General features: G+C 37.4%; 1 protein-coding gene across 1 annotated transcript in view; it reads left to right on the top strand.

Annotated features, from left to right (window-relative positions):
- HEATR5B (HEAT repeat containing 5B) overlaps positions 1-22,706 on the top strand; it is a 100,688-nt gene that overhangs the window by 48,083 nt on the left and 29,899 nt on the right. The window contains exons 22-26 of the mRNA XM_043604167.1: positions 4,278-4,422; positions 9,293-9,532; positions 10,029-10,280; positions 15,493-15,674; positions 18,174-18,242. Coding sequence (XP_043460102.1) covers positions 4,278-4,422; positions 9,293-9,532; positions 10,029-10,280; positions 15,493-15,674; positions 18,174-18,242 — 888 coding nt within the window. The remainder of the gene's footprint in view (positions 1-4,277; positions 4,423-9,292; positions 9,533-10,028; positions 10,281-15,492; positions 15,675-18,173; positions 18,243-22,706) is intronic.

Genomic DNA, 22,706 nt, shown 5'->3' on the forward strand with positions numbered 1-22,706 from the left:
AGGCCAACATATTAGTTGTTATATCTGATGTGGCATATTTAACGGACGCAATAAGGTTTACTCTTGTTTCACCATAGACCAGGGGAATGTGAATCCGTCCTAGACCATCCCAGAATCTCAGAGTGCTGCAGGGCAGAAACCAGATGCACATGAAATGTGTACAAAAAACATCTGCAAAGAAAATAGTCGATTAATAGTTCATATCTGATTGCATTCTGCAACAAGATACGTAGCATCCTGCCAAAAACCATGGTTTAATGCCCAAGCTCCGAGGGCATTGATGGCATCTCTTGAACAAGGTGACTCTGTTACGTGATACAGCTTAGGTTACTGACAAATGTAGGTTACTGACAAAACACAGACATGTATTCTTTAGGTTGTCTGATTCCTCTCTCCATTTTTTTCTCCTTAAATATAATTATACTATGGCATTGACCTTATGAAATAGAGCACATTTAAGAGGATCTGGTAAAGTAATAACATGAGTTTCCTTATCTCAGTAGAGGTTATCAATAAGCCACAGGCTGTGCAATGAGCCTCCAAACTGATTCCCTTGGCAGAACACCAAGGGTTTTATTACAAGGTGTGTTGGAGCACTTTCCTGAACCTCTTCCAAGAGGCTAAGTAGTGAGATTCCAGGTAGTTGGTTGGAAGGAGGTGGCTTGGCAGGGAAGCGATGAGAAAAGGGGCCATGCAAGGGGTTGTCTTGTTTCCACATTGCCAAAAGCCCCTGTGCTGTCTCCATACCAGATCTTTCAACACTGAAAATTAGTCCACACGTGGGTTCATCCAAATTAGTGAAATCGGTTCAGATTTTTACAAATTTCGTGTTTATTCCTACTCAATCATTGACATCAGAAATGGCAATATTATGTGATACCATGTGTAATACCTCACACAAATGAAATGTGATTTATTTTTTCAGCAAATGTATTGAGAGGTGAGTTTCACCATAGTAATCTTTAAGTGATATAAAAGTGTTAAAATTTGTGTGATGTTAAAACTATTCAAAATGTGTCTTTGAAAGAACAACCACCACCCTGAAATATTGTTATTTCCCTCTTGGCAAGCAACTGCTTTTCTACCAGGTAACCACAGTTCCTCATTCTCCCGTCCTGACAGAAGTATTCCACACATAGGCATTGATGTCATCTGGGATAGTTGTAGGAAATGTCAGTGAGAAAAAGACTTGGACTGAATGCCCAGGTCATCAGTGTCAGAGCAGGGGACGTCCAGTTGTCCAGGATGTATATGCGGTGGATGCAACAAGAGATAGCAAGATGATGTAAAGTATAAAATAACAGGCATTTTTATAGAAAGGTGGAGGTCTACTGTAGGAGTAAGCAACACAATGTTCCTGAAGTTTGTGAAATATAAGACAAAAAAGTTTCTTTGGAAAACAATTAGGCATAATCTAAACTAGTTTAATATATGCATATGCTGTGACCCAGAAACTTCACTCTTTTTTTTATAGGCTTTTTTTTTTTTACACTTATTTATTTTGAGAGAAAAAGAGTGTGTGAGCGGGGAGGGGCAGAGAGAGAGGGAGAGAGTATACCAAGCAGACTCCGTACTGTCTACGCAGAGCCTGATGCGGTCTCAAATCTCAGGAACCGTGAGATCATGACCTGAGCTAAAATCAAGAGTAGGACGCTTGGGGCACCTGGGTGGCTCAGTCAGTTGAGTGTCTGACTTCAGCTCAGGTCTTGATCTCACGGTTCTTGAGTTCGAGCCCCATATTGGGCTTGCTGCTGTCAACATAGAGCCTGCTTCAGATCCTCTGTCCCTCTCTCTGCCCCTCCACTCATGCATGCATGCATGCGTGCGCGCTCTCTTGTGCTGTCTCTCTCTCAAAAATAAACATTAAAAAAAAAAAAAAAGTAGACACTTAACCAACTGAGCCATCCAGGTGCCCCCAGCAACTTCAGTCTTAAGTAAATAGCTGAAAGAGATACATGCATATGTGTGCCAAAATACATGTGCAGGAATGTTCATTGATTGGTTATTCAAAATAGCCAAAACCCAGAAATGACCTATATGTCTACCAGTGAGCAGTGGATAAATAGTGATATAATATTCAACAGAACACTATACAGCAATAAAAACAAACTGAAATGTAGTTACTTGGATGAATCTCACAGATAAATTTCTGAGAAGTCGGACATAAGAGCACACTACATAGTTCCATTTATATAAAGTTCAAGAGGAGGCTAAATGAAACTATAATGATGGATGTCACTATAGATTCTCATTATCTCTAAGGAGCTAGGGAGGGACATTAGGAAGCCACATATTTTTATCAAATATTTATTCAAACAAATATGTCTTTATTTTACCTGATTTACAGTGACTGTAAGACACCATCGATTGTAATTTGCATCTCTAATACTAGAGATGTTCAAATGGAAAAAAATATATATGCCTCAGAATCATTAAAATGGAGTATTCAAAGTACTTTGAAAACAAAAGTGTTCTATTTTTTTCTCTTCAGCTCTCCCAATCAACATTTGTTGAATGTATTTTCTTAGCTACAGTTTTTTTTAATATTAAAAAAAATTTTTTTACGTAAACTCTGTGCCCAACATGGGGCTTGAACTCACGACCCCAAAATAAAGAGTTGCATGGTGTATAGACTGAGCCAGCAAGGCACCCCTCTTAGCTACAATTCTATTTAGTTGCAACTAAATTAAATTTTTATGATGTTCTGTTTATATATATTTAATCATTTGATTCTTACCACAATCATGTAAGATAGGGTGGGTATTGTCCCCAATGTACACATGCAAAGGCAGAAACTCTGAGAGACTAAGTGACTTGTTCTTCGCATCTCATGTGACCATGCTTAAGCTTTCTAATTAGAGGATATTTGAAAGTTCCAGAATGTCTTAATTTTAAGGAAATGGAGTGAATAAAACATTTTATTGAAAGAAATCTGTCAGGTTTTCTTTCCTCAGTTATATATATATACATATATATATGTGTATATATATAGATAGATATAGATATATATTTTAAATACTTGGTATAAGTTTCACGGGCTATGAATTTTATGCAAATATATCTGGAATTAAAAATGCTATATTGGTAGTATAAAAATATACTATCTAGCATTGTGAAGGGGTGGTGTATTCCATGTAATTATTCCCCCTTTCGCTATTTCTGGATGAGATTTTTTACTAACATATATTACTTACATTTCTTATCTCCTTGCTTAAGAAGTAGCTCATGGGACCTAATTTAATATTTTCTTGGTGAATCAGCTTTATGGTAATAACAACTAATCTGTATTGAGTAAGTATGTCAATCATTGTTCTAAGCAAAATACTTGCATTAACTTATTTTATTTTCACTATATTCCTGCAAAGAATTACTCTCCACATTTTGCATATGGACAAACAAGGCACAGAGAGGTTAAGTAACTAGTCGAAGGTCACATAGAAGTAAATGACAACCAAGATTCAAACCCAGTCTAGCAATCAGAGCACAAGCTCTTAATCATCATGTTATGCTGTGTCTTATACTTCATGTATTAAAGTGTGCTACATTGATTCTTTCAATGTCTTTCAGGATCTTTTGAGATGAAAAGCAATTCTTTTCCAAAAGGGCCCATTTTGGAATTGTTTCCAGGTGTAAATATTGGCTTGATTTTTTTTATTTTAATAAACAACCCTTCTTTGCTTTCATTCCTTGCTAACTTTTCATTGACTACATATAATCTTTATGCACTTAACAATTTTTAAATTTTTTTTATGTTTATTTATTTTTGAGACAGAGGGAGACAGAGCATGAGTGGGGGAGGGGCATAGAGAGAGGGAGACTCAGAATCTGAAATAGGCTCTGGGCTCTGAGCTGTCAGCACAGAGCCCAATGCGGGGCTCGAACCCACGAACCATGAGATCATGACCTGAGCCGAAGTCGGATGCTTAACCGATTGAGCTACTCAGGCACCCCTGCAGTTAAAAATTTTGGATGACAACATTTAGTAGGACCATGTGTAAAATAAGATGTGCAAGAGATCCATCTGGATTTTTATGTAAGTATATTGTATGGTCTTTAGTGACCAGGTCTTGGGACAGTTATTTTGGCCACTAAAATATTCCTTATATGCTTTATTGGTATTATTATTTTTCCAAAAGGCCATTTATTTGGCTATATATTTAACAACTGATGTTGTTCAACGAAGAGCCTCTTCCCAAGTAAAGTGTTAATATATATTCATTAGGTAAATGAGATCGCAGTGTTTTTAAAAAAATTGTCTAATATGTTATGGTTTACAGGTTCACTTATGTAGTTCCCATTTGCTGCTTCGACGCGCAGCCGTGGCTTGTCTCCGGCAGCTCGCCCAAAGAGAAGCTGCGGAAGTCTGTGAATATGCCATGAGCCTAGCCAAAAATGCAGGTGACAAGGAGAACAGTGGTACTAGTAAGTTACCTTATCGGTCATTATTCTTTTTGTTTAAATACTTAACCATTTCACAGGAGTATTGCTCTTTAAGTAACATTTTTGCTTTCAAGGATAGTCATTCTTCCTGTCCTTTAAAATAAAATAAAACCATTATCACTTAGAAAACACCTCCAAGTGTAGTTTTTAGAAAGATTTTTTTAATGTTTATTTATTTATATATTTTTTATGTTTTTATTTATTTTTTAGAGAGAGAGCAAGTGGGAGAGGGGCAGAGAGAGAGAGAGGAAGACATAGAATCTGAAGCAGGCTCCAGGCTCCGAGCTGTCAGGGCAGAGGCTGATGCAGGGCTCGAACCCATAAGCCGTGAGATCATAACTTGAGCCAAAGTCAGACACTCAACTGACTGAGCCACCCAGGCGCCCCATAAATGTTTATTGATTTTTTTGAGAGAGAGAGAGAGACAGAGAGAGAGAGAGAGAGACAGAGACAGCATAAGCAGGGGAGGGGCAGAGAGAGAAGAGAGAGAATCCCAAGCAGGCTCCACGCTCAGCACTGAGCCTGACATGGGGCTTGATCCCACAACTCTGAGATCATGACCAAGCTGAAATCAAGAATCAGATGCTTAACTGACAGAGCCACCCACATGCCCCAAAAAATTCCAGTATGGTTTTCTTGGTAATTTTACACTTTTACCTTTTTTAAGGTTTGGAGCTAAACAGCGTTTAATATCAAGATACTTGTGCCATGCCTTGAGGATGATTTAGCTATATATAAAGGATAACTAACTCTAAGGATGTTGCTCAGTATCACTGATAGACTTCTGGAAAGAGCAGTGATCTATTTGGGGGGTACCTGAAAGCTTTGGTCCCTTTTGAAAAGTGATGCAACTTTTCCTCAAGAAGGTAAAGCTAGAGTAACCAATAAAACAAGAAATGTCAGTACATGTTTGGGTAGCAAAAGGTAGATCTTTGCTTTCTTCAATTCTTTCTGTTTTGGGGGGGGTTTTATGTATAACTTGAATTTCATACTTGGTCTTCTGGTCCCTAGGGATTGGTTGCTTGGGAACTTTTTCAGAGCTTAATTGACAGATATTTCCTTATTGTGAGAGAAAAATTTTTACTTACTAGAGCTTTCAAAGGCATAGAAGTTGCTTGGGTACTAAGAAGCAAGATACTAAAATATCTTCAATTTTAGCATAGTGTAGGAGCTCTATTAACAAATATACTGTATTGTAGAAATGTGAAAGAAGCTATACAATAAACATTATTGCTTTTAAGAGAGAAAACATAGAACCAAAAGTAATTACAGAATATTCCTGAATAAGATATAAAATTTTATTTTAATTTTTTTATTTTTATCTTTTTTAAAAATTGAGGAGTTTATTAGAGAAATATGAGAGGCAAAGACACCCCAAGTGACAGAAAGAAAATTCTGAAAATGTCCCTTCAAGCCAAGTGGGGGCCTGGCCTTGACCTCCCCAAAAGGACAAGAAACTGGTGGGTTACCAACAACATTCTCTGGTGGCCACCTTGCCAGGGCATAAGTGTTCTCAGCCAGCACCGCTCCACTCCACCCCCCTCCCCTCCAAAGGTGGAAAGGAGACAAAGACTGTTTATAGAACCAATGCAGAGGCAATGGGAGCTATAAGGAAAGTCTGAGAGAGAGAGAGAGAGAGAAAAGGAGGTGGGGAGGACCTTAACAAAGAGTCCCAGGCGTTTGGCTCTGCACGGCCTCAAATGCATTGACAAACAATTCTACAAAATGGTTACTTAAAAGGTAAAATGCCTAATGTTGTTTCTGAGAGTGCCCCTGGACTTCTTCCCACACACACCAACATATGTGGCAGGGCCACATCACACACCAACGTATGTGGCAGGGCCCAAAGGCCACGCTTTGGAAAAAAGTAAAACCAGAATAAGCCCTGTTGCTCTTTAAGGAGAGAGGAAGGAGCGGAGGCTGCTGGGGCCTTTCCCAGGTACGCCTCCCAGCAGCAGCATGGCACGGTGCTAGGTCTCACCTTTTGTCACCCGTGCTTCAGTGTACTCTAGTCTCTGTTCAAAGGCTGTCAGTTTAGTGTTGCAAGTCTTGAACAACAAGATGTATCAAATGAGTTGAGAAAGTCCACAATTTGTTGATGCTGCTGCTGATGACCTCAGTATACTCCCAGTTCGCTCAGTCCTGCTGAACCTCCCCCAGTACCGATCCTCTTGACCCACCATGGCTGCCCAAGATACAAAATTTTAGAATGTTTACATTCAGCCACCATCATTGAAGTTGAAAGACAAACTAAGAGGGGGAAATATTTGCAAAATGTATTTATTGCTTTATTTATTGAAGTGTGTATATTTATGTTTTAATATTTTTAATTTTTTTAATGTTTATTTATTTTTGAGAGAGAGAGAGAGGCAGAGCATGAGCAGGGGAGGGGAAGAGAGAGGGAGACACAGAACAAGAAGCAGGCTCCAGGCTCCTAGCTGTCAGCATAGAGTCCGACGCAGGGCTTGAACTCACGGACCGCGAGATCATGTCCTGGGCTGAAGCCAGACACTCAACCAACTGAGCCACCCAGGCGCCCCTGTTTTAATATTTTTAAAGCTTAAAAGCTTAGTGTGTTGGGGGTCCTAAGACCACCCCACATTTGATGATGCAGTAGGAGGACTTAGCATATAGTCGTGCTTATGGCTATGGTTTATTACAGCAACTGGATACAAAGCAAAATTTGCAGAGGGAAAAGGTACTTGGGGTGAAATCTGGAGCAAACCAGGCTCAGGTTTCCAAGCGCCCCTGCCCCATGAAGTCACACAGGAGCTGCTTGACTCCCCAACAATCTGTTTTGACAACACACACGAAATGTCTACCAGGGAATCTTCTCAGAGACTCAGTCCCCAAGGTTTTTATTGGGCACTGGTTGACAGGATATGTCTGCCTAGCATGTTTCAAAAGCCCAGATGTTCAAAAGTCAGGCGGATGTTTGGCATAAACCATACTGTTTGTACAAACAGGTTAGGCATAGTGAGCCACTTTTACCAGGAAATGGTGGGAACCCTCCTGAAACCCAGTTCTCTCAGATGCTAACAGAGGGCTAACCTGAATATCAGGCCTTTCTAAGTATTCTCAGGCCTGCTATGTTAACTGTCTTTTGCATCTACAGAAATCATGAGAGCATAAGAAACATGTTTTATCAAAGAACAAGTATCAACATAGGAAATATTTTCAACCTCCAGTGATTAAATAATAATTAAGTTATAAGTCAGTGCAATAATAAGATAGCATTTTTCTTTTATGAAACTGACCAGATTAAAAATAATGATTATAACTAGCGTTGGGAGAGGTATGAATAGAAGACAAATGTCTTACACTGCAGATAGGAAGAAATGTAAAGTCATACAAATTTTTTGGATTTGTCAGTATTTTTTGTCAGCTTACCCTTTGACCTAGCAATTCCCCTTTTAGGAATTCATCCTCAATGAGTTAATCAATGTCCTCTTAATTCAGTGGTTTGCTATGTAGCTATGAAAATTCATGTTATAGAAGTATAATTCCTGATATGGGAACATATTACCTGCTGCTAAGTGAAAATTAAGCTTCTGTGGTCTAATTTCTCACTAATGTTCTCTTTCCTTGGAACCTTTTCTTTTGACTTTTCCTACTGTCTGAATTCCTTTCATTGTGGCTGTTTTCTGCAGACACCCCTCATTTGTCTTTGGAGTGACTCAACTAAAAGAGTCACTTTTCAGTTTCCATCCATCTGTCTCACTCTCTTCAAGGTTCAGAGGACTTTAGACTTCGGAGCTCGCAGTATTCATTATTATTATTTTTTTTAATGTTTATTTATTCTTGAGATAGAGACAGAGCATGAGCAGGGGAGGGGCAGAGAGAGAGACACACACACACAATCCCAAGCAGGCTCCAGGCTCCAGGCTCCGAGCTGTGAGCACAGAGCCTGACACAGGGCTTGAACTCACAGACCATGGCATCATGACCTGAGCCAAAGTCGGATGCTTAACCGACTGAACCACCTGGGTACCCCCACGGTGTTCATTCTTAAGGCTACCTGTTGTACAAGTTTTGCTGTTTATAAGAACAAAAGGATTTTCAGATAAAGCAAGACATTTACTATCTTATAACAATATTGCTTTTTTAGTTGAAGTATAAGTAACATACAATGTTAGTTTCAGGGATACAACATAGAGATCCACAATTCTGTACATGATGAAGTGCTCACCATGATAAGTGTAGTCACCATCTGTCATCATACGACATTATTACAATATTGTTGACTGTATTCCTTGTTTGTACTTTTCATCCCTGTGACTTACTTTATAGCTTGAAGTTTGTGCCTCCTAATCCCCTTCACCTATTTTATCCATCTCGCCATTCAGTATTACTTTTGGATTGTATGTTTCTTGGAAAGGACTTTCCCAGTTTTTAAGTGTTCGTATAGCATATAATCCATTTATGATTTGTGTTCTGGCTTTATAAAGCCAGATTTTTAAAAATCTGAATTATAAGACTGAATGAATTTCAATTTGTTCTTCCAACAAATATAGCAGTAATTATTTTTTAGGCCATTAAATTCAATCTACCTAGAAATATATCTCTTTCCCACACTTTTTCTTTTTTACGTGAAATATATATCTATTTAGCATTCCCTGGAGATTTGTTTAAACTACCTCAGAATAATCAGTCTTAAAGATGAGATTTATTGTCAGATTAAATTCTAAACCTAAGGATATGTATGTAAACTGGAGAACATAAATTGTATGTGTAGCTAGCTTGTTTTGTCGTAATCCTGAATTTACATGTAAGCGTTGGTATTTAACGTAATTGTTACCTCTAGTGTACAACAAAATCCTGTACAAGTTCATTTATAAAATTTGCTTTTCAGATGTCAGTCCTTTTGCACCTGGAGTTAGTTCTCGAAGTGATATCCATTGCCGGCACCAAGGTGTTAATATAACAGAAACTGGTCTTGAAGGGCTTCTTTTTGGAATGCTAGACCGGGAGACAGATAGAAAATTATGTTCTGATATTCACGATACTTTGGGGCATATGCTGTCATCACTGGCTGTAGAAAAACTTTCGCATTGGCTAATGCTTTGTAAAGATGTCCTGGCAGCTTCTAGTGGTATGTATTCAATATATAAAATAGTGAATATTTTCCCTCTCATATACATTTGTATGTGTAAATATATGGATACAGATACATAAAAAGATATAGAGATACATAGATTTAAATTTGAGCTTGCATTTAAAAATACTAATACATTTTAATCTATAAATCCCTATATAAATGTTGAAGGTTAAATTACATTACAAAGTAATATGCTTTCTTTGATTTGGGGGAAACAGCTAAATTCAAACTAAATTTTCATGTATGAAAACCCCCAGTTACTCCATAGTTCAACATAGTATGTAAAACTAGTGAAATATGTAAAAGGCTTTTATGTTACTCTTTGCTTGGTTTCTGATTGTTGTTTTTTTTTAACTTACCAATTCTACTGTTTTCAAAGGAATGAGAATTTAGTCCTTTTTTATTAGCAATCTTCTAACATGAATGCAAGTTCTATAACATTATTTTTGCTATATGGAAATTTGTCATAATATGCTGTTTTGTGTTATAGATATGAGCACTGCAACTCCCTTAAGTAGTGGAAAAGATGAGGAATCTGAGAAGAAAGATGAAATGGATGATGATACCATGTTCACCACACTAGGCGAAGAAGATAAATCAAAGCCCTTCGTGGCACCTCGCTGGGCCACTCGGGTGTTCGCTGCCGATTGCCTGTGCCGAATCATCAATTTGTGTGAGAATGCGGACCAGGCCCACTTTGATCTTGCGATGGCACGTTCTGCTAAACTACGAAACCCTACAAGTAAATTTAAAATCAGTACTTCTTCTATAGATTTGAGCTATTTTGCTGCTAGGTAACATGCTTTAGGTTCTGCCTTTCATGTCTTGCATTCATGTGCCTTTTACCTTTGTTTTCTGTCCCCTAAACATACTACGCATCTTCTGCTTTGTATTTGGAAGATAAGTTGAAGAAAGTGGTTCAAAGGTATATGTCTACCTATCTTAAGGTAGATGTATCTTAATCATGTCCCCTCAGGGTAATAATGACAGTAACTTACATATCCTTTGTACTTTGTCCTAGTTTTAGCACTTCAATGTAAAAGACAGAGCAATGCTTTAAGGTGCATAAGCAAAGTGAATTTTGCAGTCCCCAGCCACGGAGAATGTCAGAATTCATGAGTGCTATCATTCAATTCAACTCAAACTCTCAGATTTCAGAAATGCTGCTAGGTAGTTTTAAAAAAGTGAAAATTGTTGGTTACTGAGACCTGTCACTTTTTTATATTTTATGACCTTTTTATATCCCATAATTCCCTGGATCCAATATTATAGGGAGTTTGCAAAGAAATCATCGCATCCAATATCCTCATTTTACAAATGAGAATCAGAGAAGCTGAGGGCAGTAAGAGAGTAATAGACTCTGTCTCGTCATTTGTTGTCTCTTCATTGCCCTGTCATTTTCTTACATATGTAAAGACAAACTGTATATGTTAATAGTATTGAAGTCTGTACATTAAAATGCCTTCCAGTTTGTTTTGTTACTAAATGCCTTTCAGTTTACTAGAGCTCACAAATGGATTAAAAAACAAAAGGTAAAACAGTACTCCATGTATAGAATGTGAATCTGAAGGTACAGTTATCAGGAAAGCACAATTATCATGAGCACAGTGTCTTTATTCCTGTCATTATTTATCAAATATTTACCAAATCCTGTTCTTTGCTACACATTGGGGATACAAAGAAAAAGAAAACAGAGTCCACATCCTTGAAGAATTTCTAGTCTAGAAGACAAAAAGGCTTGTCTCAAACAATTACATGTCCCATAGTGGTATGATGGAGTATTTGGGGAACATAAAAAAAGTAGTGTTCATTTCCTGAAGATCCAGGGAAGATCTCACAGAAAAGGTGATTTTGAAACTGGATTTTAAAGGCAGAGAAAAGATTTTGCAGGTAGAAGAAGCTGATTGTATTAGTGTTCTATTGCTGCTGTAAGAAAAGACCACAAATTCAGTGGCCCTATCCTATAGTTCTATAGGTCAGAAAGTCCAACATGAGTCTCCCTGGCCTAAAATCAAGGTCTCAGCAGGGCTGCATCCCTTTCTGGAAGCTCTAGAGGAGTCTATTTTCTTCATAGCTTCTGTCAGCTGCCTGTATTCCTCGACTGGTGGCCCCCTTTCTCTGTCTTCGAAGCCAACAACATTGGCGGTCTCAGTGATCCACCTTTAGTTGTCACACTTCTCTCTGACTACAGCCAGAAGAGGTGCTCTGCTTTTAAGGCACATGTGATTAGATTGGGCCCACCTGTTAAATTTGGGTTAATCTCCATGTACAAAGTCCCTTTAACATTCACAGGTGGTTGTAGGGATTAGGGTGTAGAAATATTTGAGCACCATTATTCCGCCTACCGCACTGGTTTATTATAAGCAAAGAAAGTAAGAGAATTTGTAAAGGCACAGAAGTATGCATATTACATTTAAGGAAAGGTGACGATCCTTAAGTTGGCTTTCCTTTCTTTGTGTTTAATTGTTTTTTCTCTCATTATTTGTATCCTGTCTTTTTCCCTGCATTCTCAGAGATCCTCACAAGGCTTCCCTTTATGTCATGGATATAATGTTTTACTGTTTTCTGCCCCCCATAGCGGATCTGAAGTATTCTTTTATGTTTTTAGTTTTCGTTTAATTGTTTTGTCTTCTTCCTTCATCGTATCATATCATTTGGGCTCCTTATGATTTTCTGTTCTTATTCTATAGCAACCATGACTTTGTGCATCCTGTTGAGATGCCAAGTGATTTTCTGTATTTTATTCTGATTTTTATAGAACATTATTTTTTAGGTGCATTTTATTTATTTTGAGAGAAAGAGTCCGCACATGTGAACGCACATGAATGGGGGAGGGGCAGAGAGAATCTCAAGCAGGCTCTTCATGATCAGCAGGGAGCCTGATGTGGGGCTTGATCTCACGAACCATGAGATGATGATCTGAGTCTAAATCAAGAGTTGGACACTTAACCGACTGAGCCACCCAGGTGTCCCCAGAAAATTATTTTTGAGATTAGTTCTTTCGGAATCTTCATAATCTTTCTTTTGCCTGGGTGTATTTTTTTTCCACAGGCTTATTTGTTTATATATCCTTGAAAGGGTAGAGTGCGTATTTGGAATTTGCTCACATTGTGTGTGGGTGGATTGCCCATATTCTCTGTCTTTGTTAACTGGGTGCTTCACATTGGTAGCTGGATGGTGAGCTGATATAACAGCTCTCCAACCTAGATTTCAGTATCTGACATGCTTTGTTCTGCTGGACTGAAAGAAGATCCTTTCTAGTTCCCATTGCCTGCCGTCCTGAACAGTAATGTCAGTGTGTATGAAAAGTTACAGATCAAATAAATGTGCTATCCAGGCTCTTCCTGTATCATCCTTATCTCCCTTTGCATGCACTGTGCTTTCATTGCACAGAACTACCAGTCCCAGAATATAATAAACCTCTAACAGTCCCCTAATTCCCCATTTTAGAATTTCTGCCCCATGTCCCTTCCCACTCCCCTGCTTTAGGAGTTCATCTCCTAGGATTTGGAAAAAAGAGGTCTTGATTTAAGAAAAGTTGGAGGTAGAGAATTGTGTAGAGAAGCGATAGCACTTTCATTTAGGAATTATTGCCTACTTTTTCGTTGTGAGAGTGCTGTCATTCTAGACCTCTTTAATTAGGTGACAGAGAGTAACAGAGGAGTAATGGGCCTTTTAATTTACTTCTGGGTTGGCATAATATGAATAGGCCCATTTTAAGCGAGTTCCATCTACCTTGGAAATTTCCTCCCAACTTCTGGCAGCATTTCATTATTCCTTATTTTTATTGGTGGAATGTTTTGTTTTTTTTTTTAATTTTTCTTTAATGTTTATTCATTCTTGAGAGGCACAGAGACAGAGTGTGAGCAGGGGTGGGGCAGAGAGAGAGAGAGAGAGAGAGAGAGAAAGAGAGAGAATCTGAAGTAGGCTCCAGGCTATGAGCTGTCACCACAGAGCCTGATGCGGGGCTCCAACTCATGAGCTGTGAGATCATGACCTGAGCCGAAGTCGGATGCTCAACTGACTGAGCCACCCAGGCGCCCCCATTGGTGGAATGTTTTTGTTTCCCTGAGGTGAGGAAGCACTGGGGGCTTCTGACTAAATGTTCTTTTTCTCTCTCCTCTGTTCCTCTTCCCCAAACCAATAGATATTCTTTTTTAAACTTAAGATTCTAAAATAAGAATTTTAGGTAGGCACAGGAAAAAATTAGAAGAACTTGTCTTACAACCTTCACAATAAGAATAACAGCAAAAACCTGTTTAAATAGGAGCTGTTTGGGAATCAGGCTGAAACACAGACTTGCCACTGCTTCAAAAAGACTTTGAGAGTCTTGCAGCAGCCTGAAGAACTTTAGAGTACTTGAGCTTGATAAATTATTTAGATAATTTTAGTTGCTATGTCTTTAAGTTCACCAATCTTTTCCTCTTTGGCACTAATCCCTAATAATCTTATCCAATTTATCTTTCATTTCCAATATATATATTTTTTAATTTTTACAAGTCCCATTTGTGGTTTTCTCTTTTATTTCTGTCTTCATTATGCTCGGGCTTTCCTTTTCTTTCTTGAATATAGGCAACATGTTTATAATAAACCTGTTTTAGGCTGCCTGTCTGTTAATTTCATCATCCCTTTCATTTCTGAATCTGTTTCTATTCACTGAGAGTTTTTTCCCTTGTTATGAAATATATTTTCCTGCTTCTTTGCATCCCTGGTAATTTTTTTATTACATGCCAGATATTGCAAATTTTATGGTGGTAGTGCTGGATTTTGTTGTATTCCTTTAAATAGTATTACACTTTGTTCTGGGATATAGTTAAATTACCTGCTATCTTTTGAATCCTTTGAGACTTGCATTTAAGCTTTGTTTGGGCAGATCTGGAGCAGCCTTTATTCTAAAAGGAAAAAGTCTTCTCCTTCCTACGTCTTACCTTGCAAAAAAGTCTTTTCCATAAAGTAAAAGTTGAGAAACTACTGCCTACAGTCTAAATCCAGCCCATAGCCTGTTTTTTTTAAATGAAGTTTTATTGGAACACAGCACACCCATTTATATACACATGGACTGTGACTACTTTCATTCTGCAACACCAGAGTTGAGTAGTTGTGTTAGAAATTATATGGCCAGGGGTGCTTGGGTGGCTCAGTAGGTTAACCGTACGACTTCGGCTCAGGTCATGATCTCGCACTTCGTGGGTTTGAGCCCCGCGTCGGGCTCTGTGCTGACAGCTCGGAGCCTGGAGCCTGCTTCGGATTCTGTGTCTCCCTCTCTTTCTCTTCCTCCCCTGCTCACGCTCTGTCTCTCTCTCAAAAATAAATAAAGATTAAAAAAATAAAAAATAAAAAGAAATTATATGGCCAGGAAAGCCAAAACTATTTACTATCTAGTTCTTTACAGAAAAAAAAAATCTGCCGACCCCATTCTAAAGAATTATAAACTCCTTTGGGGAAAGTTAGGATAATCAGTTACTTTGCTTCAAATGTTATTGCATAATAATGTCATCTATTTTACCATACTGTGTAAAAGGTTTACCAATGTTCTTGAGAAATTATGATAGATAAGCTTTCTTGAAAGTGTATCTTTGTTATTTTTAAACACAGTGAAATGTATGGAATGTAAGTGCTTTTTTATTTTTTTATTTTTTATTTATTTTTTAATTTTTTAAACATTTATTTATTATTGAGAGACAGAGAGACACACAGAATGAGCAGGGGAGGGGTAGAGAGAGGGGGAGACATAGAATCCGAAACAGGCTCCAGGCTCCGAGCTGTCAGCACAGAGCCCGATGCGGGGCTCGAACTCACAGACTGTGAGATCATGACCTGAGTCGAAGTCGGTTACCCAACCGACTGAGCCACCCAGGCGCCCCCATAAGTGCTTTCTTAAAGACATTTATTTCATTTCATATTAAACCTATTTGGGCAGAAATTTTCCTTTTTGCCATCTATTTTATTTTTAGATGACCTGTTGGTACTTCATCTCTCTGACCTGATTCGCATGGCCTTCATGGCTGCAACAGATCATAGTAACCAGCTGCGGATGGCTGGGCTCCAAGCACTTGAAGACATTATCAAGAAGTTTGCATCTGTGCCTGAGCCAGAATTTCCAGGCCAAGTGATTCTGGAGCAGTATCAAGCTAATGTGAGTGAGATACTCTGTTTACTTAAAAACTTAAAATTGATTCTTTGTGTGGTGAGTAAGGGGGCCAGGATTCCCTGGAGAAATGTCTTTGGAGCTTCAACTATATGTCTTTATTCCCATTGTCTGCTGCATAGTTGAAGCCCACAGTTGAAGAAACAATAGGATAAAACTATTTTTAAGTTATGATAGCGTATTCATGATAAAACTAGAATAGAAATCGCAGGCTAGCTTTTCAGTCTTGTGTTTAGATGTTTAGCCATGCCATTTAAAAGATAAAAGGACATTCAAAGAGTGTTGTGGATTTGCTGACATTACTTTTATATGTCAAGACTTGATAAGCATTTTTAAAAATACAAAGGGCAACTTTGTACGCTGAAGGATAACTTTTAATAATAGCAGTTAAAAATATTACTGAAAGAATTATATACCTTCAAAAATATTTTTATTTTGTTCTAAACAGAGATATTTTTTTCTCCTGAGATTTATAACTTTGTTTTCTTCACCTGAGGCACAATAGATATAATCCTGGTAATGATGGGTTATATGAAGACAAAGTTAGCAAGGAAAGAATACACATTTTTTTTTTTTTACTGTGATCAAAATCTTAGCTTCAGATACAAAACACCTTATCTAAAAGCTATACTCAAACATACATAAAATTAAAAAGTACGAATAATTTTTAATCCATTGTTTTTCCATCATAAGTACTGGTGAGGAAGTTATAGCTTCTAGCCCAGCTGGCTATAGAAAATCCATATTCAACTATTTACTCCCAAATACCCAACCTATCCAATGAAGGTTTGTTGTTCTGTTTTGCTTTATTTTGACTTTTTATTTAGAAATAATTTTAAACATACAGAAAAATTATAAGAATAGTACAAAAAACTGTCTTATGCCCTTTACTCATATTTTCCAATGGTTATTTTTGCCTCATTTGCTTTAGCATTGATTTTATATTTCTCTCTCTTTATACACACATTTTTTTTTCTAAACCATTTACAGATAAATTATTTAAATCATGTATCTTTATCTTAGAATACTTCAGTCTGTATTTCCAAAGGACAAGAACATTGTCTAACATAGCCACAGAACAGTTCTCAACTTCAGGAAATTCAACATTGATATATTACTTCTATATAGTCTGTCATATTCCACTTTTATCAGTCAAGCCAGTAATCTCTTTTATAGTATATTCTCTTCCACCTTCAGTACAGGACCCAGCACCAGCTCTGTGATTAGTTGATGATTGTACCACCAATACTGCAATTAGTTGCCATGTGTGTTTAGTCACAGAGAGTGACTCAATCCATTTCCAAATGGCTACTGATATATCGTAGTGACTGACTCTTGTGTAAGGGAAGATGTCTCAAATTAGGAGTTGAATGTATCTAATTCCTTGTTCAGTTCATGCACATTAAATTTAGTATATCTAAAAATCAATGACTGGGTTGGCTTATTAAAACTAAAGTTCATGGGGTACCCAGGTGGCTCAGTTGGTTAAGTGGCTGACTCTTGATTTCAGGTCAGGTCATAATCTCACAGTTGGTGAGTTTGAACCCCATGTTGGGCTCTGCGTTTATGCTTCAGATCCTGTCTCCCTCTCTCTGCCCTTCCCCTGCTCGTACTCACTCTCTCTCTCAAAAATAAATAAATGTAAAAAAAAATATATTTTTGAAAACTAAAGCTAATATTCCTTTACTTATTACTGTAACAATGGTACACAAATGAATATTTCTTGAGAATCTTTCTCTGAAAGCACCTCTTTTTGAGGTAAAATGGCTTCTAAGGTCTTTAAATGACTATGTGAATTTTTAGTATTACTCAGTTATTTAAAGGAGTTGATCCAGTTATATGAGATTCACCCATGAGGTAAATACTGTTAGAAGTACATTCAGGAGGGGCGCCTGGGTGGCTCAGTCGGTTGGGCGTCCAACTTGGACTCAGGTCATGATCTTACACTCACAGGTTCAAGCCCCGCATCAGGCTTTGTGCTGACAGCTCAGAGCCTGGAGCCTTGCTTCAGATTCAGTGTCTCCCTCTCTCTCTGCCCCTCCCCCACTCGCACTCTGTCTCTCTCTTTCTTTCAAAATAAATAAACATAATAAAAAAAAAATTTTTTAAAGAAATACATTCAGGAAAATATAGACAGAATAAAAAAGAATAGCAGTTTTCTGTTATCTCTAGGAGCCTGTGACTTTGTCAGAAAATCTTGTTTACTATTAAACAAAAACAAAGAAAAAAGAAACAAGATTAATTGCCTCTTTGGTATAGCATTCATACAGATTTGATAATGATTATAACCTCCTGGAAAGCAAAAGAAAAACGGTATGTTTGAGTTTATTGTAACTGAGAAGAGAGATAAGGGAGATGTGATAAAAAGGAAAGTAACAATGATGTATTTTGTGTGTTTTCATCTCCAAGGACACAAGAGGCTTTATGTTTACCATGTATCTTTAAAACAAAACGCTCATATTCTTTTTTTTTTTTTTTTTTTTTTAGGTGGGAGCTGCTTTAAGACCAGCCTTTTCACAAGATACCCCATCAGACATAATAGCAAAAGCTTGCCAGGTAAGAAGAAAAATAGGGTTTTCTATAGTTACCTTCTTTTTTTTTATTTATTTTTATTTTTTTATTTTTTTTTAACGTTTATTTACTTTTGAAACAGAGACAGACACAGCACGAACAGGGGAGGGTCAGAGAGAGGGAGACATAGAATCTGAAACAGGCTCCAGGCTCTGAGCTGTCAGCACAGAGCCCGATGCGGGGCTCGAACTCACAGACCGCGAGATCATGACCTGAGCCGAAGTTGGACACGTAACTGACTAGCCACCCAGGCGCCCCTGTAGTTACCTTCTTTAAGTTAATAGATGCCTTAGAATTTCACCTCCAAGAAAGAAGAGGGAAAAATCAAATAATGTTTGTTTTTTATCTTGAAAACACAATAGTGACAGTTTCCTTTTTTATTCTGTATCAAATGATGAAGTAGTAACTTAGTCGCATCCCTTTTTTTGTCATAGCTGAGGAGATGACTTTGGGATACATAGCTTTTATATTATCCAGAAGTAAACAGAGGTATGAAAATCATAAAAACAACTAAAAATTAAAGTAAGATTACAAAATAATTAAATAATGTATTATTAATGATAATTAGGTAATAGAAAATTGTTGGGGGGCGTCAGGGTGGCTCAGTCGGTTAGGCATCTGACTCTTGATTTCAGCTCAGGCCATGATATTATGGTTAGAGAGATTAGACCCCATGTCAGGCTCTGGGCTGAGAGTGGGCAGAGACTGATTGGGAGCCCGTCTCCTCTCTTCCCCTCCCCCATGCTCTATCTCAAAAATAAATAAACTTAAAAAATAAACATAAAAGAAGATTTTTTTTTAATAAAAAAAACTTTTTTAATGTTTATTTTTAAGAGTGAGAGACCGAGCACAAGCTGGGGAGGGACAGAGAGAAAGCACAAACCCACAAACCGGGAGATCATGACCTGAGCTGAAGTCAGAAGCTTAACCAACTGAACCACCCAGGCACCCCCAAAAAAGACTTTTTTCATCACAAGTTTTGAAAAATTTACAAGTTTCTGGGAATCACTTATCCTAAAGAGAATTTAACAATATGGAAATTTAATTGTAAAATTAATTGCAGGGGAATTGTTCTAACATTATTACATTTGAAAAGAGTCACAAAAGCAAGCACTTATATTCCTACACTTTTAGTAAATTCCTCTTTTTCATGCCTCAATCTGAAAAAGGATTCATGCATTTAACTCCCGTGTTTCAGGAAATCCAATTCTTTTTTATTTTTTAATGTTTATTATTTCTTTTTGAGGGAGCCAGACCGACAGCTGAGTGGGGGTGGGGCAGAGAGAGAGGGAGACAGAATCCGAAGCAGGCTCCAGGCTCTGAGCTGTCAGCACAGAGCCCAATATGGGACTCGAACCCACAAACTGTAAGATTGTGACCTGAGCCGAAGTTGGATGCTCAACCAACTGAGTCACCCAGGAGCCCCCGGGAAATCAGAGTCTTTATCTGCTTTCCTAAAGATAGAAGAGAGGCAACCCTCTCCTTCCCAGTTTTCTGGAGTATGGGTTTGGGTCCATCATTATTGCTGAGAATCCATAATCAAGCTGTGACCTCTAGAAAGAGAATGTTCTGCTGTTTGCAATGGTAAGTGTGAAGTTCTTACTGTGTTCTCTCTGTGGCTGAATGGGTTTGCCTCTAGAGCCTGGAGCCTGCTTCAGATTCTATGTCTTTCTGTCTCTCTGCCCCTCCCCTACTCACTCACTCTCTGTCTCTCAAAAAAAATGAATAAACATTAAAAAAATTTTTAAAAGAAAAGAGAAGTCTGTGGATCATGATACAAACCTCAGAGTTAGAGGAGGCCATTTTGTTTGGAATACCAACACACAATCAGAAATCATAGTTATGTATAAATAAATGTATCATGGTGATGTTTTAAAGCATAGTATTTAAGCAGAAGAATCATACAAAGCTCCTGTTCATAGAAAAGCAAAGGCTATTCAGATTTCATCTTGTGGATGAGTACTATGAAAATTTCTTCTTACTGAATTTGCCTTCAACATCTCATTCTTTATGTGCCTCTAGCTGCTTTTTCTATAAGAAGTTTCTCCTTATCTAGAGGCAGGCTTACGTTTTGACCTCCTATCCTTCTGTTTCTTGAAGGAAACCTGTTTTTGAAACAAATGGAACAGTGGGTTGCAAATTCCTTTTCTTTAAAGAAAAGTAAGGAGTTGGCTTTGGACAGGTCATGAAACATTGCATCCCACCTTATTTACTGGAATAGATGTTATGTTAAACCTGAAAATTAGGACAATTTTTAGATATTACAGGAAGACTCAAGTGGAACACACATGTGGACAAGTAATCAATGGCTTAATAAAAAATCATTTAAATCAGCCTAGCAATCTTAAACATAATATATACTTTATCTTATTTCAGATTAAAATTTATAAATGTACATTCACGCACCCCTCCTTTGATGTAAGGCCAAGGTCTTTTCTCTGAAAATGATTTTGCTGATTCAGTGCTGCTATGCCTTTCTTGATAAACCAAACCTATAATGCAGTACCTGCAATATCTAGTTTCATCTTCTTTAAAGTGGAAGAGATAATTAATGTTTTTATAAATTAAACTTTGTGCCAAATCCTCAGTGTTTAGTTTCCCCCAACTTTTAGTTGTATTTCTACCTCAAGAGAAATGTGTATCAGATCTCTTCAATATGTTGCTCAGTTTCCTAAAGAATAGCAACTCTATTTTCATAATCATATTTAAAATCTTTCTACTTCAAGTTTCATTATATTTCCAACAATATTTTGACTGGCATTTTATTTTGCCATCAATATGTTCATAATTAATAACAATCAATTTTAAAATGTCCTTTTTAATTTTTATTAAACTTAGTTCTGAATTCTGGGAGGATAAGATTATAAGAGAATAAAATGATTTACATAAATATTTATTCTCAGCTTAAAAAAATTTTAAATATAGAAACATAATCCATTAATTATGATTTAATATCCAAACGCTCTGAAAAACAAAAGCTTTTTCATTATTTATTTGCTGGTGAAACCTGACCTGACTGTCATTTGTCTTGATGTGAAGCTGAGTGGGGCTAGAGTATTGATCCGTCCCTCTTACTGTGATTTGTACTACATTTCACGACAGAAGTGTCCTTCTGTTAATTGGGGGGGGTGCTGCCACACGTCTTGCTTCATGTATTTCTTAGTGAGGTTCACTGGCCTTACTACCTTTCATCAAAAAGTTGTGAATTGTGACCCACATCTTGACCCAAAGATTTCAGATAATCAGAACATGAGGACTTGTAATTGTGGAGTAAAGGTGGCACTACCAGGCCACCCCTTACTTCTTGACATTCTTCCCTTGGCTCCAGTGTCACCGCACTTGCCTGGTTTTTCTTTTGTTTTTCTGGAATTTTCTTTTCAATTTCTTTCATTGTTTATTCTTATTCCACTTGTCCCTTAAGTATAAATACTTGCCCTGTGTTCTGCCCTTAACACCTTTTTTTTGTACCTCAGTCCTTGAACAAATTTACCTGGTAACATTGCTATTATTACTAAATAATAACCAGTGTTAACTACAGTGTTATATTAGTTTCAGTGTACAATATTAGCGACTCAACAATTCTGTTGTTCACTCTGTGCTCATCGTATTAGCGTACTCTTAATCTCCTTCACCCTAGCTCCACCCACCTCCCCTCTGGTAACTATCAGTTGTTGCTCTATAGTTAAGAGTCTATTTTTTGGTTTGTGTCTCTTTTTTTTTCTTTTGTTCATTTATTTTGTTTCTTAAATTCCACATATGAATGAAATCATATTGTATTTGTCTTAGTCTTATTCATTTAGCATAGGCTTATTTCATTTAGCATAGTACTCTCTAGATCTATCGATGTTGTTGCAAATGGCAAGATTTCATTCTTTTTATGGGTGAATAATATTCCATCATATATATATATATATATAATGTATATATATATAATATATATAATGTGTATATATGTAACATGTATAACATATATGATATGTGTGTATATATGTATGTGTGTGTATACACACACATGCATATACACCACATCTTTATCCATTCATTTGTCAATGGACACTTAGGTTGCTTCCATAATCTGGCTATTATAAATGATGCTGCAGTACACCTAGGAGTGCATGTATCCCTTTGAATTGTTTTCGTATTCTTTGGGTAGATACCTAGTAGTGCAGTTACTGGATCATAAGTTATCTCTATTTTTAACTTTTTGAGGAACCTCCATACTGTTTTCCATAGTAGCTGCACCAGTTTGCATTCCCACCAACCGGGCAATAGGGTTCCTTTTTCTCCACATCCTCACCAACATCTGTTGTTTCTGGCGTTTTTTATTTTAGTCATTCTGACAGGTGTGAGGTGATATCTCATTGTGGTTTTGATTTGCACTTCCCTGATGGTGACTGATATTGAGCATCTACTTCGTTATTTTTTACCTTCCTCCTGAAATCCAGAACC

Source organism: Prionailurus bengalensis, chromosome A3, assembly GCF_016509475.1.
Source record: "Prionailurus bengalensis isolate Pbe53 chromosome A3, Fcat_Pben_1.1_paternal_pri, whole genome shotgun sequence".
Lineage (NCBI taxonomy): Eukaryota > Metazoa > Chordata > Mammalia > Carnivora > Felidae > Prionailurus > Prionailurus bengalensis.